Source organism: Daucus carota, chromosome 1, assembly GCF_001625215.2.
Source record: "Daucus carota subsp. sativus chromosome 1, DH1 v3.0, whole genome shotgun sequence".
Lineage (NCBI taxonomy): Eukaryota > Viridiplantae > Streptophyta > Magnoliopsida > Apiales > Apiaceae > Daucus > Daucus carota.
Window position 1 is genome coordinate 53,282,552 of NC_030381.2, and position 17,095 is coordinate 53,299,646.

Here is a 17,095-nt window from a genome sequence, read left to right on the forward strand (position 1 = left end):
GTCACGACTGTTATTCAACAGGGATATATTTTGTTTTGATGCTCTTATCACACAATAAAATATCAATTTAATATTAGAAAAATAATATAATATGGTACCTTAATTTAAAATAGTAGCTGATGCGTTCAAATAGTTGCATGTACATTTGTAGATCCAGGTTAGTAATCGGCCGATAAGAATAAAGAATGCAATGGTAAGTTACACTTGTAGATCTATAACATAGTTTATAATCCATGGACCACGCACAAAGAGAGGTTAATCTGTTAATATATAATCGCTGAACACTAAAAATTGAGGTAATATGTATAATGTGTAGCACGTTAAAATTTTGTTTAAAATTTTATAATCTTGCTCTTAAAATTTTATACAAAATTTGAAAATGAAATGAAATTTAGAAATTATATGATTTGCATTATACATAAAATTATTCTAATTAATAAAAATAACATGTATCCTTATATAAAAACTTTCTTTGATTGAATTTAGAAGAAAAATTATTTTTGAGTTTTATTAACAATATATAATTACTATGTAAAAATATCACCATTAAAATTTGAGAATAGTAGAATAACATATCAGTAAATAATAAATTATTTTAATAATTTAGAATGACACACACACACATATATATATATTTGTATGAATTTTTTTTATTGAATTTAGAAAAAAAAATTACAGGTACTGTTTGGGAATCAGCGGTTAGCGGATTGAATTAAATGTTTTGACTAGCTGATTGAAAGAGATGTTTTGACTAGCGGATTGAATTAGCGGTTTCATGTAAAATTGTTTAGTAAATAATTATTTCATCAGCTTTTTATGACACATACCGAAACCTCTAACCCAAAAAACTCTTCAAATTAGCTTTTTGAAAATTAGCTTTTTGAGCCAAAACCTCTATTTCAATTCGCTAACTATCAAGCACTATCATTAGCGGATTGAAATGGTCAAACCTCTAAATCACCACAAACTTCTAATTTTATACCAAGCCACTAACTTCCAAATGCGGCCATAAATATATTCACAATAAATAATTATTATTTAAAATTATAGTCGTCAGAATTTTAAAATAATAAAATAGTAAATTTTTAAATATAACTAATCATTATAGCTATTATCATTGAAGCATTTTATTTACAACATCAACAAATTTTACCTAATCATTTATATTAACATATTAATAATTTTAGTTAATAGTTAACTATCTCCCTGGAAGATGCTCTTAGCAGCTATTTAACAAAAAGACCTCCCTACTTAGCGCCGAGGAAAGTAGTAAAGGTGAATAGGTGATAGTCCTCCGTCATCTCTTCTGAAAAAATTAGGCTTTTAAAAAAAAAAATTTAGTTAAGTTTATGGCTTTCTTGTCTATACATTTAGTTAAGTTTATAGAATACATGTACTGAACTAAATTAATTTATATATATAAGTATGATAGTCAAATATGAAAATTTGTATTCAAAAGATATTCTTTGGAAAAACGCTAGTACAAGTATAAATAGAATATATATATATATATATATATATATATATATATATATATATATATATATATATATATATAGGCTTTTGATCAAATACAAACCTTTTTAAAAATAAAAACTAGGAACTTATCTTATCCATCCATTAAATAATATCATCTTTTAATCTCAGCCATTGAATTAAATCAAATAAAAAAAATATAAAAGACAAAGATTTTTACGTAATCAACGCATTCATTCCGTTACTTTCTCTCTCATCAAACACTCATCTCTCTAACTGTCATATCTCTCTCTCTAAACTATCATATATTTCTCGATATCATCGTCTCTTAACGATTTGTCGGAGATTTTTCACTGAGCAAAAGACTTGTGGTGAATAGCTCTCTGTTCGAACGGTTGCTTCTCTCTTCGAACTGAGGTTGTGTTGTTTTTTCCATTGATCGAAGATGATTACATTGGATTTGGCTAAAATCAGTGATAATCAAGGTAATTTGCATCTTATGTGTATTATATTTACTGTTAATCTTAGTTTATTATGTTTTCGATTTTGAAGTATAGTTTTTTGTCGAAGATCAAGCTTTTTGTTTTGATAGTGTTAGGTATAGAATGTTAATTGAGTTGTGATTTTCGTTATTATGTTTTGAGGAATTTTGTGTTTGAGCTTTGTAATGGAGGCTATGTGAGAGTTTACAATGTGAGAATCAAGTTTTTGCTTTGATTTTTTAGATATATAATATTAAATTGAGTAGTGATTTTGATTATTATCTTTTGAGGATTTTGTATTTTTGAGCTTGCAATTGAGGCTATGTGAGAGGTGACTGTGTGATTTTGATGATGATATGTTAGATTTTTTGAATAATTCTGTTTTTATAGTTAGTATCTAGTTCAAAAGAGTTGAGCAGCTGATATGTGCTTTTGTTTTTTTCGCAAACAGGTTCGACTTGTGGTGATTGTTCTCGTGTGGGGGCTGTTGATGTCAGTGATGTTGTTGTTTCTGATGAATGTGATAGTTCAATAACAAACTACACGTTGTCTCCTGGTGGTCAGAAGTATTATTTACCAAGTTCTGTTGACTTAGTTGAGTTGCCGTTTCCTAATCAGGTGTTTGATAGTTTAGACAAGGCGTTTAAGTTTTATAAGGAGTATGGAAGGTTGGGAGGTTTTGATGTAAGAAAGGGAACGGAGAAAAAGGATGCTGATGGGACGATTATTTTGAAACACTTTGTTTGCAGTAAAGAAGGTTATAATGTAGCTAATTTTGGCAGTGAAGAAAAGGTTGGTAAAATTGTTAAGGAAAGGCGTACGGGGTCTCGTAGATGTGGATGCAAAGCGAAAATAGTTGTCAAGATTATGAGTCTTAATAGGTATTTTATATTGAATTTTGTTGAGTCGCATAATCATCCTTTAGCTAGTGAAGACGGTCGGCAGTTTTTGAGATGTAGTAGAGATATGAGTATTAGTTTGCGGAATATGGTTTTTGATGCTAGTAAGGTTAACATTGGATGCAGCAAGGCTTATAGTTTGGTAAAGGAAATGGCTGGTGGTTATAGTAATGTAGGTGCAACCTTACGTGATTTTAGAAATTTCAGTCGTGATTTGAAAGAATATGTTGGTGTAAGAGATGGTCAGATGGTAATAGACAACTTCAAGGTTATGCAGGAGACTTCGAAAGCTTTTTATTTTGCTTATGAATTGGATCCAGATGGACATTTAATCATGCTGTTTTGGGCTGATCCAACTGGTAGACGGAATTTTGAAATATATGGAGATGCCGTGTCCTTTGATGCCACATTTGATACGAACAAGTAAGTTTGGTGTACTTGTTGAGTGACATTTTTCTGTGTATAGTATGTTTTTTTTGAATTGTATTACCCTGTTTTTGTGAGTCTGTTATAGTGATTAAGCTAGTAGTTTTTAGTGATCTGTCTAATAATTTAGTGTGTTATAGTTATTCAGCTTGTAGTTTGTGTATGGCAGTAGTTAATGCTAGCTGGTAGTTTGTGTATGGCAGTAGTTTACACCATTAGTTCGCTGTCTTGCATAATTCATACTTGTCACTGTCTCAATTTACCTTGCTATGCTTCAAAATTTTCTAAGGCGCGCCGTTTTGATTAACCAGTTGTTTGATGATCTCCACTTTTGATTTAAAATGGTTTCTTCTTCTTTTTTATCATTGCATGTCATCTTAATTTTGTTGGAGTCCAGATGCTATCTCCATCCTTGCCAAACGACTATCTTCACCATTTCTTTCTTCTTTTTATTTTATCATGTAACCTCTATTTGTGCTCATCACTTTGCTTGACCATTCTGACTTGTACGTAAAATGTCAGATTTTTTTTCTCTGATAACTATGTGTTGCTACGTTCCCTGTAACCACTAGGCTGCAAATCCTTATATTTTGTAATGAAGGATTTTGGTTTAAATACAGTTGCATTTTAACGTCCGAATGTACAAGAGTTTTTACAAGTAGATACGCCTTTGCCTCAATCCTTGAACTGCAGTGTACTGGTTTTTCTGAGGTTGTTATAGTGATTCAGCTAGTAGTTTTAGTGATTTTTGTCTAATAATTTAGTAGTATATGCAGTTTGTTTTAGTGATTTGGACATTTTTTTAGTTTAAGTGGTTGTAGTGTTTGTAGTTGAACTGCATCATTTTGTGCAACATTGCACTGCAATTTTTTATTTTTTCTAGGTGTAGTAGTTTGTTCTATATTATATGTTTATATTGAGTTTTTTATTTTTGTTGTTTTTTGTGTAGGTATAATATGATTTTTGCGCCGTTTACCGGTGTTGATAAACATGATCGATGTGTTACATTTGCTGCTTGTCTTTTAGCAAAGGAGGATGTTACTCATTTTAGCTGGGCATTTAGGCATTTTGTGAAGGCAATGGGACGTAATCCAGTTGTTTTGATTACTGATCAGTGCCCTGCGATGAAGATAGCTATCCCTGATTGTTTTTCTTCTGAAAATGGATTAGTTGCTAGCAAGCATCGTCTATGTATGTGGCATATTATGCAAAAATTTCCAATTAAGGTAGTAATTTAAAGTTATGCATATTAGTTGAGTTGATTATTTTTTGGTTGCACATAGAGATACTGACCAATTTCGTTCTTATTGTTGCAGCTTGGTAACCGTTTGTGCAAGGAGACTGATTTTATGGAGAAAATGAAGGCTTATATTTGGTCATCAACATTGGAGGTTGAAGAATTTGAAAATGGCTGGAAATCTGTTATTAAAGAGTTTAATCTTGAGGAAAACAAGTGGCTATCTGATATGTATGAGATGAGGGCATCATGGATCCCTTCATATTTTAGGGACAGTCCAATGTTTGGTTTGTTGAGAACAACAAGTAGGTCTGAAAGTGAAAACTTTTTTTTTGGCCATTTTCATAGACAGAGTGATACATTGTGCGAGTTTTGGATACGGTTTCAGAGTGCTATGGATAGGCAACGGAATGAAACAAAGAGACTAGACCACGAGTCGAATTCTAGCAGTCCATCAACGTTGTCAAGATGGTATATTGAAAATGATGCTGCTGACATCTTTACGCGTGCAATTTTTTACAAGCTTCAGGAAGAAATTTTAGCATCGTGCTTGGAAATGCAGATTAAGAAGATGAGTGAAGATGTTAATGGAGTCATTCATCTTGAAATTAGAGATGTGAAGGTTAAGGACAAAATTTTTAAGGTATGTGATGAATAGTATAATATAATTAGTTTAGTTGTCTTAATGTGATATAAAACCTGTTAAATTTAATTTAATTTTTATCATATTTTGTGTTGTGTTTACTTTTTTGAATGCAGAATGCATAACTAACATAACATATATTTTAGGTACTAAGATTATAGCAATGTAATGTAGTTTAACAGATTTTCACATATATTTTATGGGAACTGATTTCAGTTATTTTTTTTTAATGCAGGTTTCCGTTAGTAAAGCTCATGCTGTATGTTCATGTCAGAAATTTGTTATGTGTGGAATAGTATGTAGGCATGCATTCTGTGGCTTGAAGCAAATAGGCGTTACAAAATTTCCTAGAAGCCTCGTGCTTAACAGATGGATGAAAATCGCTGAGTGTGGCAGTGGATCAGATGTTGATCTGGTATCTAATGACTATTTCAAGATGGAGAGAGTGTCTTTAAAGTTGTCAAATATATGGTTTGATTTTCGTCAAACGGTTAACAATGCTGGTATTGATTTAGAGAAACTTGAATATGTGCACAAAGCTATAAAGGAAATAAATGCTGAGCTTGAAAAATATGGGGGTGATGCTGCTGAGTTTAGTAAGAAAGATCATATTGCATCTATTCTTGGTGAACAGCCAGTTGGAGAACTTAATATTCTTGTACCAAACATTTCAAAGAACAAAGGTAATCATTTCAAGAGGTTGATCAGTGACCGGGAGAAAGCATTGAATAAATCGAAGAAAAGGATTAGAAGATGCAAAGAATGCTCTGCGACGACTCATGATTCTAGAACTTGTCCAAAGAAAAAAGGAGGAATAGAAACAAATGTGTGTTAAGTGGCTTGAAAGTATTTGACAGTTTGAAGATATTATATAAACACTTTTTAAATGATGCTCAGGAAATTTGTACTTTAAGACAGTTCATAAGTTGACAGTGGCTTGAATGTATATTTTGATTCTTGTAGTTTATGCATAACTCTATCTATGCTTTTAAGGCTGGGGTCTGGAAGTAGACGTTTTCGTACTCTGTAGCTAGAGAGGTACAATGTTTTGCAAAAAAATGAGCTGTGTAATGAAATTTGTGAACCTATTGATTCATGGTTGAAATGTTCTTCCCAGTGATAAGAGGGGAACCACTGCTTATTCGTCTCGGTTAACGACTGCTTGTCTTAGTGAGAATATGTTTGTCGAGAATGGTTTGATCAGAAAATCAATTTAGTAGTTTAGTCACCTGATATTAGTGATTTGTACTTTACATTTTAGTGATTTGCAGTATGTAAGTTAGTGATATGCAGGGCAAAAAATGAATAATTGGATGAGTTTTTTATACTTTGAAATAAATTGAATTCGAGTAATGATTTTTAGAATGTAAATTAAGATTTGTTGATATTCTATCATATCTTCGGTTTAGAGTGATAATTTTATACCTTAAACTAATTAAATTCGAGATATCGTAAAAAATTTATACACTTACAATGAAAAACGCCACATTATATACAATTATGATTTTAAAAATGTTTAAAAGATATGTGTTTTTAGTTGAAATTGATAATGTAGTGTTTTTCATATTTTGATTTTTTGCTGCTAATGCGAAAGAGGAATAAAAACATATTAATACGATCAGATTTAATAGAGTAATTTTTTGCTCTTTTGAATATTTATAACAAGTCTAATATCTCAAAACAGAACATGAATTATACTAATATCACAAAGTCACCAATATATCACAAAAACAGAGTCAAACATTTGTATCACCAATATATCACAAAAAACAGAGTCAAACATGAATGAACAATTTTGTGCCAAAGTCACAAAGGCAGAACATGAATGAACAAGTTTGTGCCAAATTCACCAATATATCACAAAAACAGAGTCAAACATTTGTATCAATTTTCCTCTTCCGATTGGCAGGCTACATCTTCGAATATAGTAGCCAAGTTCCTAGCAAATTTGACAGTCTTTTTTGTGGAGCTTGTTTCTTTCTCTTTCTGCTGTGGTGGTTGTGGTTTTGATGATCTGGATTTTACCATTTCAAAAATTTTCTTATCTGCTGCCTTCTTGTATAAATCTTCTGCTTCTTTCATGATTGGTTCCCTTAATTCATTAGCAGGCGAAGACAATATTGCAGTTCCATACTTGAATCGGAGACGTCTGATTTGATTATCCTGGAGGTTCTGTAAAATAGAATGATTAAGTTTGCAATTAGTAAATGCATTGACATTATGATTAGATATTTGAAACATCTAAAAAGTTATTTAAACTCTTACCCCTTCTTCCACAAAATCAATTTCCCAATTTTTGACATCCCCTTTGAAGGTTTCCATATGTCGCATCAGGAATATTCCGCAGTCAGTAGAATTATAAACTGTTTGCCACGACATCTTCAAGTAATCTGGCTTCAGTCTACGTATTCTCTTTGTCACATGTGCATATCCTTTATCACTCAAATAGTTGCATAAGTGTGAATGCTGAAAGAAAATGTTAAAGAAGTAAATAAAATTTGTTATTCCCTTGAAAGATAAAAGATATAAAGGAAGATTTTTGCAGTTCATTTTATTGAATTATATTAAATAGTTATAACAAATACAAAAGATATTTTATATAACAACTAGAAGTGATTCATGTGTCTTACCAAAACATCCGGTACCCTTGTATAATATGGTCTTGGTTTGTCATCACGGCGAATATTGTCAATTAAGAAGCATTCCGGGGTCTTCAGATTGTAACAGATCAAATAATAGTGTCCATTCTTATTAATGGGAAAGAATATCTGTATTCAAAAGAAAGGTTAGTAGCATGGCAAAGACCGGTCAATATATCATATATCATATAATTAAGAAGATCTGTATTCCCATGGCAAAGACCGGTCAATATATCATATATTCATATGGTATGATGAACCGATGAATATATACTTGGAGATGAATGCATTATTGCCATCTGAATATTTTTAAGTAAGATGCAATAAAGTAGAAAAGGATGAAAAACATGTTATAGAAGTTGGTGCCGAAATCATGCAAATATTTTTAGAAAAACAAAAAGGGTTGAACAAATAATATTAAACTGTTAAAAATGCATTAAATTGATATTACCATGGTAATATCTTCTAATCTTTCCATAGAGAATGTGCTGAGTATTTTGTCCATCCCTTTGGAGAATAGAGGTAATGTCTCTGGAAATCTTTTTGTTGGATCAAGGCTGAAAGTCTGAAAGCATCACAAAATAGTTAGGAAAAATATAAAATTAATGAATATTGGTAATGTCTAAAATACTGATATGTATTGGTAATTACCAAATCTCCAACAGTACAAAAGAAGCGGAGTGGAGAGTCATCAGACTTGTACTTCTCAGTTTCATTTAAAATTGTAGCCCATACATCAATGACTGAATAGTACACACTTGTTTTTGGTCTCAACGTTTGAATATGCTCCCTAATGCTTTTCACCCCTTTGCATCTAAAGATAATTTCCCTGTAATTGCATGTTTATTGTCAATTTAGTATAGATTATAAAAGTAAAAGTGAACATTAATTATTGAAATAGGAAAACTTACAGCAGATTACTTTTCTGGATTAAAAAGCTCCAAAAACCAAAATCAAGATTGCCAAGGTGTTTAGTTATATCAACCACTCTGTCTATATATGGTGATCTTGCATGAGGGCCGATCTTCTTAAGTCTTGTGCTTTTCTGTCTTGCCTGAGGTTGTGGAACAGTGCAGTCATCAGCATTTTGATTTGGTTCATCATCTATTCCAAGTGAGAAACTTGGAATTAGTAGACTGTCTTTGTCTTGATTATTAGCTGGACTTGTTCTCTTTTTAAATGTTATATAGAACTTCTCAGCGATCTCCAATTGTTCAAGACTCTTAGGACTCAAATCACGATCAAAATCATTAACAATCTCTGGCTCCTTATCTCCCAGTTCTTCTGATTGATTAGACATTTGGACTGTTGGGGGTTCTTTTGATTGATCTGCTGGTGCATTAGTTGTTGAGGGTTGTGGATCAACTGGAGGATTCTGATCTTGTTCATTTGCCTTACTTGGTGGATGAACGTCTGGATCAACTGCAGGATTGACATGTTCGTGTGTAGAACTTGTTGTTGGTGGAGGTTTTTTTGCAGGGAAGTTTTCACAAATAACTTCTTCAATTGTCTTTAGTGAATAACAATTTGGAAATTTTTCCCTTGCCTTCCTCAGGTCATCCTCTAGTTGGAACTTGGCTTCCAAGATATCTTGAGCTCTTGTTGTCAACTTTTGCACAATATCCTGAAATATGTTTTATAAGTATACTTTAAACACTTAATTTGTATAATGTTTTTATGTAATTTTTGTACAGAAGTATATGGATTTTTTGCATATATCATAAGTGATCAAAAACTAGTTTCTTAGTGATTTAACATTCATAGTTAGTGATTTAACACATGCAATACAGTTAACTATGAATGCAAAGTTAGTGTATTCATAGTTAGTGTATCATAGCTTTTAGTGATTTAACATTCATAGTTAGTGATTTAACTAGTATAATCTAGTGATTTAGTATAGAGATATTGAAAAATACCTCTTCTGATGGTTCAATCTCTGTGTCCTCTTGACTATCTCTGTTGATTGTATTTTCATTTATGTTGCCATCATTTTCTTGAGGATCATCGGGTGAAAAGGCTTTTTGTGGTTCTTTGTTCCTAATGTGGTCAGCTTCAATATCATCCACTGTTTGCCAAACATTCAAATCATCCCAAATCTCATTTTGTTCGCTAGCGTTTGTACCAGAATTGCTAGGGTTCTACAGAGAAGTGAAAAATAGTTAATATCTAAGAATTATATATTATAAAAATTAACAGAGATTAGTGTTTATACCTTTGGTTGATTTTCAAATGGATCTTCTTCATGTAAATATTCTCTAAGTGGTTTCAAAACCTGGCCAACTCCAAAAGCTCCACCACCTAACAGCTCCAGTGCTTGTCTTTCCCTTAATGTATCTACATCCCAACCTTTGTAAGATGGGAACTGCCTTTCAACAATTTTGATACCTTTGTTTCTTACACGGTCAACATAAAACAACTGCATAAAAAGTGGAATATGCATAAAAGTGAAATATGCATAAAAACAAAGTGATTCACGAAAGAATTTAAAAAAGTGTGTTGGAGACTTACAGTGAGGAAAACAAGGGATCCACGAAAGAATGTGGTTGTTGTCCTATTCCAGTTCTCTGTTGCAAGCACAAGATAATCTAGCAAAAACTCTGGCCAATTGTACTTCCTTAGATTATCAAGATCATCATCAAACCTCAGTAGCTGTCTGTCAATATAAGAACTAGTTGTTGTTCCAAGTAGAGCATTTGACATGAGAAGTAGAAAATTCAGCTTAAAATTCTCCGTAACTGGTTGTCCTCTCATGACTTGCACAAGTCTTTGGGCTGTGATTTGATCTTTATCATATTTGAACTGTGCAAGCCATGCATCTATTCTTTCTCTATATTCGTCCTCTGTGCCAAGTCTTATTGATAGATCTCCATGCGGCAATCCCAGCACATCAAATACATCATCTTCTGTGATGTTGATTTCTTTATCTTTAATTTTCAGAGAAACTGAATTATGATCAAAAATTTGAAGGACGTTGTAACTGAGTTTGGCTGGAAGCATCTCCAACTGAAACTCCAATAGCAGAGAAAAACCAGCTTTTTGGACCCATTTTCTTTGTTCTGGAGTGAGAAAATAGATGACCTCACTAAACAATCTAGGTGAAACTCTTAGTTTCACTTCATCTTTCTGTTTATTAATGTGTTTAGCACCTTCAATTACCTAAAGATATGAAAAAATGAAAATTAGTTCAAAGCAATGATATACTTTAAGTATGATATAAGGTTAGTGTAGATGAATGACTATATATGAATAAAGTAGTGAAAATAATACCACAGATTCCTTGTTGTTGTATCTCATCGTTGGTAAAATGATCGTAGGCTTCTTCTTTTTTGGTAAATTTGTATCAGGATAAAATGCCTTCCTTTTAAATTTAGTGGTTTTTGTCTTCTCATTAGCTTCTGGCACTTCATCTTCTTGTTCATCTGCTTGCTCATCTTCTTGTAGATTTTGTTCTTCTAGATTTTGTTCAGCTTCTGGTTCTTCTAGATTTTGTTCTTCTGTTTGTTTGTCTGATTGTTCTTCCTCTTGAGGTTGTTCTTCATTTTCATGTTCATTGTTTGGCTCCTCTTGATCGGTATGATCCTGTTCAAAACAATCAGTTTACTAAGTGAAAGTAGTACTACATACAAAAAGATAAACAATTAGTTTATTAAGTGAAAGTAGTACTTAATACAAAAAGAGAATGAATATCTAAATACATACATAATAATTGCCTGCAGGTCTATGTGCTGGTTTTTTCACTCGAGTCATATTATTTTCTTCCTCTGAATCAACTAAATCTATTGGATCTGTGGATGTTGTTTTTGGGAAGCTATTTTGACGAATTCTTGAGCTTCTTCGCACTTGAATTTTAGGACCTGCATATGTCAAACACTTGCAAAAATTTTTGTTACATCAAAGTACACATTTTATATATGTTAAAACTACTAAAACCTTTATTTTTTAGTAATAGCTGTACATGATTTAATGATTTAGATAGTTGAATTTAGTGATTCAACTATTATCTACGAGTGAAAATTGTGTAATTTGTAACAGAACTTAACTTACTAGTAGGACACTTTAGGGTACACTTGCCTATGTTCACGATTTGCTATTTTTTATAATCAATAACACTTAGACAATTAACTATTATATCCTAATTTGTTCTAAATATCACAAAACTAAACTATAAGATTGTGTAATTTGTTCTAAATAACACTTGTCTATAAGATGCTTAGTAATTTGGAAATTTATTTAGAATGGAAATCTGCAATAACTATATCAGCTAAATAAACTATATCAGTCTATCATCACTTATCAGACAAGTGATGATAAACTGATAAGATTATGCAGACGACTACACAGAGTATAACAAAATCGCAATTACACGCGTGCACAAGTAGAAGGCATATTTTCTATTCACACATGATGTCTAACATTTTATGTTCAGAGTTATTATTTTATCCTAATACTTAAACAATTAATATTAAATCACAAAACTAAATTGAATAACACTAAATCACAAAAACAGAGAACAATTCATAAGTTAACTCACTCATGTGTTTAACACCAAATCACAAGTTTAACTCGTATCACCAAGGTTAACTCGTATCTCCAAATCACTAACTAAATTATCACCAAATCACTAAATTAAACAATACAAAATCATCACTAATTCATCACTAAATCAATAACTATCACTCACTCGTCTGTTTAACAAAGTTAAATAATATCACCAAATCACTAATTAAATTATCACCAAATCACTGAATTAAACAACACAAAAACATAACTAATTCATCACTAAATCACTAAACTATCATCAAAATCACTAAATACTGACTTGCACATCAATAAATCATATCATATAAAAACAGAACATAAATCATATCATAGCATTAGACAGTAGATAAATAGAAGCACAATAAATTATAATAAAAAAACATAAAACCCTAGATTAACATACCTCCTCTAGTTCTAGCCATAATTAGTAGCTTTTTGAGATCGAAAACAGATAAATTAATGCTGTTATAGAAGAATAATAAAGGTGAAGAGTTAGATTGTAGTAAAATCGGTACAGAAGATCTCAAATTATATAAAAACCGAACATGCACTAAATAATACATGTTTTATAACTAAAATGTTACTAATATATGTTAGAAACATTACCTTATTGATTAATTCGAAATGAGAAATCGATCGTGAACAGTGGAGCACCAAAAAACCCTTGCCGCGCCTCAAATTTGTTCGAGAACCTTTGAGAACGACGAAATACGCATCAGTATGGTGAAAAACGAGTTAAAACGCCATGAAAATGCTGTAAGCTTACCTTGAGATCGATGAAGAAGAAGAGGGTTTTTGTGATTATGGCAAACTGTATTGTATGTATATGCGTAAGTATTTTTTTTTTTTAAAACAAGCGGTAACAGACAGCGGGTGTATAAATGAGTTGGGCTTGTTTGTTATTTTTGTTGGGCTGGGCTGTGTAAGAGGTGGGTTGGGTTGCAGGTTTTTAGTTTTTATTTTAAATTAGTTTGTAGTAGAGTATGACTCTATATATATATATATATATATATATATATTCTATATATACTTATACTGGTAATTTTATATATTTACATTGGTTACAATATTTAATTTTGTTTCAAAGATATTTATTTTAAAAAAAATATATATATCTATTTAACTAAATAAAATTTTAAATTAATACTCTTTTTTGTTTGATATATTTTCATCACACGTGTGAACAAGTTTGTTGCAATTAAGCTCGTTAGAAAATATATAAACAAATAGAGACGAGATATATTTTTTAATATAAATATTTGAATATATTCTAGTTATAATAAATAACTGGGTAAACATGAATGAAAGATCTACTCATAAAAATTTTAAATATTTAAAATTTATAGATATTTTATTCCATGCTATTATTTCATTATGTGTCTGTTTGGCTGGAAGGAAAAGTACTTCTTTTTCCAAGGTGACTTCTACTTTTCTTAATCCGGTTAACATCTTTAAAAGTTACAAATGCTAATTTGTCTCTGGAGCTTATACTTCTTTATGTCACTTATAAGTATTAACTTCCTTATAACTTCTAATTCACTTTTTTATTTTAATGAAAAAGCACTTATTATAAACTCACTTAAACGCCCTTGTATAACAGCACTCCTTCGATTGTTATTTTATGTAATACTCAGTTCTTTAATGACACACTGTATAATACAAATTATCACATACCAACACATGTAATCTATGTTATATGTTTTCTTATATAATTCTAACATCTTCCCAGATCTTTTCAAACTTTGAAAATGTTAATACAGACATACACTTATATATATATCTAGCCGTTCAAAGTGTTTACAATATACGCAATATGCACAATGAAATTAATGATAATGCCTACCATGAAACATACTCCACACTACTGCACTTTTTATAATAATTTTCATAGTTTATACTCATTTTGGAATGTGGGTCAATAAAGGCATAACTTTTTATTATAAAATTAATATATCTATTAGACGAGTCAAAGACCTAGCAAGTGCAACAAAGACCCACTTGTCTTCCACCTCCCCTCATTTCTTGTCATAGTTTCCTCAACCTGGATCATAAACCACCTTTAATTTGTAGCCCTAGCTGGTTTTGCTGCACCAAAGATAACTCAACTCTGCTTATAGTTACTTGCTACTTTATCAGCCTAGTTGAGGAATTATGCTGGTCTTCTTATTCAATTATTTTCAGTCTTGTTATTCAATTATATTTTTGGTGAACAATTAATAATGGTTCTTTTTATTTTTCCATTTTATAAATCTTGGGGGTTTATTGCATTAAAACTCAGATTCTATCATGTGAACAAGAAATGGTCTAATATAAACATATATTGATCTTTTCATAACCATTCATACTCTTATATTTTTATTTAGCCCTCTTCATAATTTTTCATATTCTAACTTAAATATGTGCCAAATAATAACACCATATGTATAAATTAAAAACTCTCTGAATACAATTACCAAGAGGCACATTTGCCATGCCTGAATTAGTATAGAAATTATGCTCAACTTTGTAGGTTGTTGATGTCTCTTAGTGACATAAACAAATATTTCCAAGAAGAAAAATACATGTTCTTGTCTTTTCCTTTCACTTCTTGTACTCCTCATCTTATGAAAGTCGCCGATTTTAAATATGTTTACACGTTCTTAATCACTTCAACTATGAGCTATGCATCGTGTTAACTTAGCTAGGATAATTAACCTAAACATACAACTCATATATTATATATGCAAACTTTCTTTTAATCCATCTACTTAATTAATTATGTTTAACCTTTGCTTTCTGGTCCAGACAAAAGTTATTAAACTAACAGCCGCACAAAATATTTGACTTGCATATGTTATATTTTTGGCATCCACTGCAAGAGTGATTCGCCTATGTATATCTGCAGTAGATACCCTAATGCATGAGTTTCAATACTGTAACTTATGGTTGCTACACGGGCATGCGTATGTATACGAGGGGAATATGCATATGAGGGGTGGCAATATATATCAGACTCGACCCGAACCTGACCTGAACCCGCAACCCGATTTACTGAGATAAAATCCGAAAATGACACGAAATTCACCCGATTGTTACGAAATGGACCCAAAATGATCTGAAATTAGAATTTCGTTTCTAATAGCTTTAATTTTCAGTTTTATTCAATTTTAAATGATTTTAGCTTGATCCGAAATCGATCTGATTGTTGACACGAACACGACCCATTACCCGAAATTGTCACCCCTTATGCATATGTATATTTTGTTTTATGATCGAACATGTAACTATAATGAGTCTTAGTTATGTCTTAGCCTGACTTAACATGATAAATTTAATTGTTTAAAATGTTTGATTAAATTATTTTAGGTATTGATTGTTAAAAATATAATAAAAAAACATAATTATAAGTAATTTATGGGTAAGTTTTATAAATTTTTTAAGAAAACTAATTCACTGAATAATATATCTCAAATAAACTCTTTGCTCTAAGTATAGACTTACTATACAAATATTTTTGAGTGTAAAATCACAAACAAATATAAGTCCTTACTTAAAATGCACGTAAACAAGCTCAATGTTATAATGTTGGAAATCGAATAGAAATGTGATTAGCACATACTTAGTGACCCACTTGTGCTTAATTACATCACCAACGTATACATTGATTTAAGGTCACTTCTTGAATCCCATTAGAGTGATTACTAAATACTCCCTCCGTCCCTCCCATTTCTTTACACTTTTTTTTTGGGTGTCCCATCCAATTCTTTACATTTCAAAACTTACCAAAAATAGTCGATGGATCCCGCCACTTCTCCACTTTTCTTCTCTTTTCACACTACTTTTACTCCACTATCTCCTTTTTATACATTAAAAATCAATGGGTCCCACCACTTCACCCACTTTTTCTTCTTTTTTCCACTACTTTATACATATTTTTTAACCTCCGTGCCCAACCCAAATGATAAGAAATGGGAGGGACGGAGGGAGTACTGATTTGCGAACACAATTGATTGTGTCTTCTCATGGTCTAGTTGATTCCCACAAGTATCAAGCACAGTGAAACTTGTGGCAGACATAATTAGGGTTAGCCCACCCAAGGTTACAACTAATTCGGTGTCTCATTTAAATAGATTTGTTAAATCGATGGTCCGTCAATTTATGATTAAATGTGTGGACGGCTATGACTCCCACTCACGTGTCACCTAAAACCAACTTGCTTGATTTAATTCATCGCTTTTAAATCATTTTAATGATTACCAGCTAATTCTATACGAATCATTGCTGTTTCAACGGCTTCATTATTCAAAGCTTGGCCTCTTTAAATACTCACCTTCGGTGACGAAGGAGATCGTGTTGGTATTCTCACCGAAATATAGGTGAGGAGAGGGAAGTCAATCATATATAACAAAATTATACACTTCGGATTATAATATTTACATTAGGAGTATTAATATTAATATTTCGTATATATTATAAAGTATGTAGTGTAGAGCATATATATAAAATCTCGATTTCGTATACTGTTTCTTGCTTGAAGATATCATCTCATATAGGTTTGAAATTGAACGCTAGTTAGCTTAATTATAGTGGTGAGTTTGATTTTTTGTCATTCATATTTTTGATCAATTAAGAAACCCAGATCATATACAATATGATGTAATATTAGCTCTTCCTGAAGACCACGGGCATTTAAGTCGGTGTGAATCTAATTTTAAATTAAAAAAGTATTTCCAGTTTCAAAAAAATTAAAAATATTATAAATTACAAAACACTAG

The 17,095-nt window shown here is 31.3% G+C and overlaps 2 protein-coding genes across 2 annotated transcripts; one reads left to right on the forward strand and one right to left on the reverse strand.

Moving 5' to 3' along the window:
- Positions 1–1,921: 1,921 nt before the first annotated feature.
- LOC108225857 (protein FAR1-RELATED SEQUENCE 5-like) lies at positions 1,922–5,998 on the forward strand. The gene is made up of 5 exons (XM_017400812.2): positions 1,922–1,961; positions 2,410–3,280; positions 4,233–4,509; positions 4,600–5,163; positions 5,399–5,998. The coding sequence occupies exons 1-5, from the start codon at positions 1,922–1,924 to the stop codon at positions 5,996–5,998; spliced, it is 2,352 nt and encodes a 783-aa protein (XP_017256301.2).
- Positions 5,999–8,238: 2,240 nt separating this feature from the next.
- On the reverse strand, positions 8,239–11,814 carry LOC135150621 (uncharacterized). The gene is made up of 8 exons (XM_064087219.1): positions 11,502–11,814; positions 11,070–11,381; positions 10,311–10,958; positions 10,015–10,218; positions 9,719–9,940; positions 8,714–9,426; positions 8,454–8,631; positions 8,239–8,367 (listed from the first exon to the last, which is right to left on the reverse strand). The coding sequence occupies exons 1-8, from the start codon at positions 11,547–11,549 to the stop codon at positions 8,239–8,241; spliced, it is 2,454 nt and encodes an 817-aa protein (XP_063943289.1). The 5' UTR covers positions 11,550–11,814.
- Between the last annotated feature and the right edge of the window lie 5,281 nt (positions 11,815–17,095).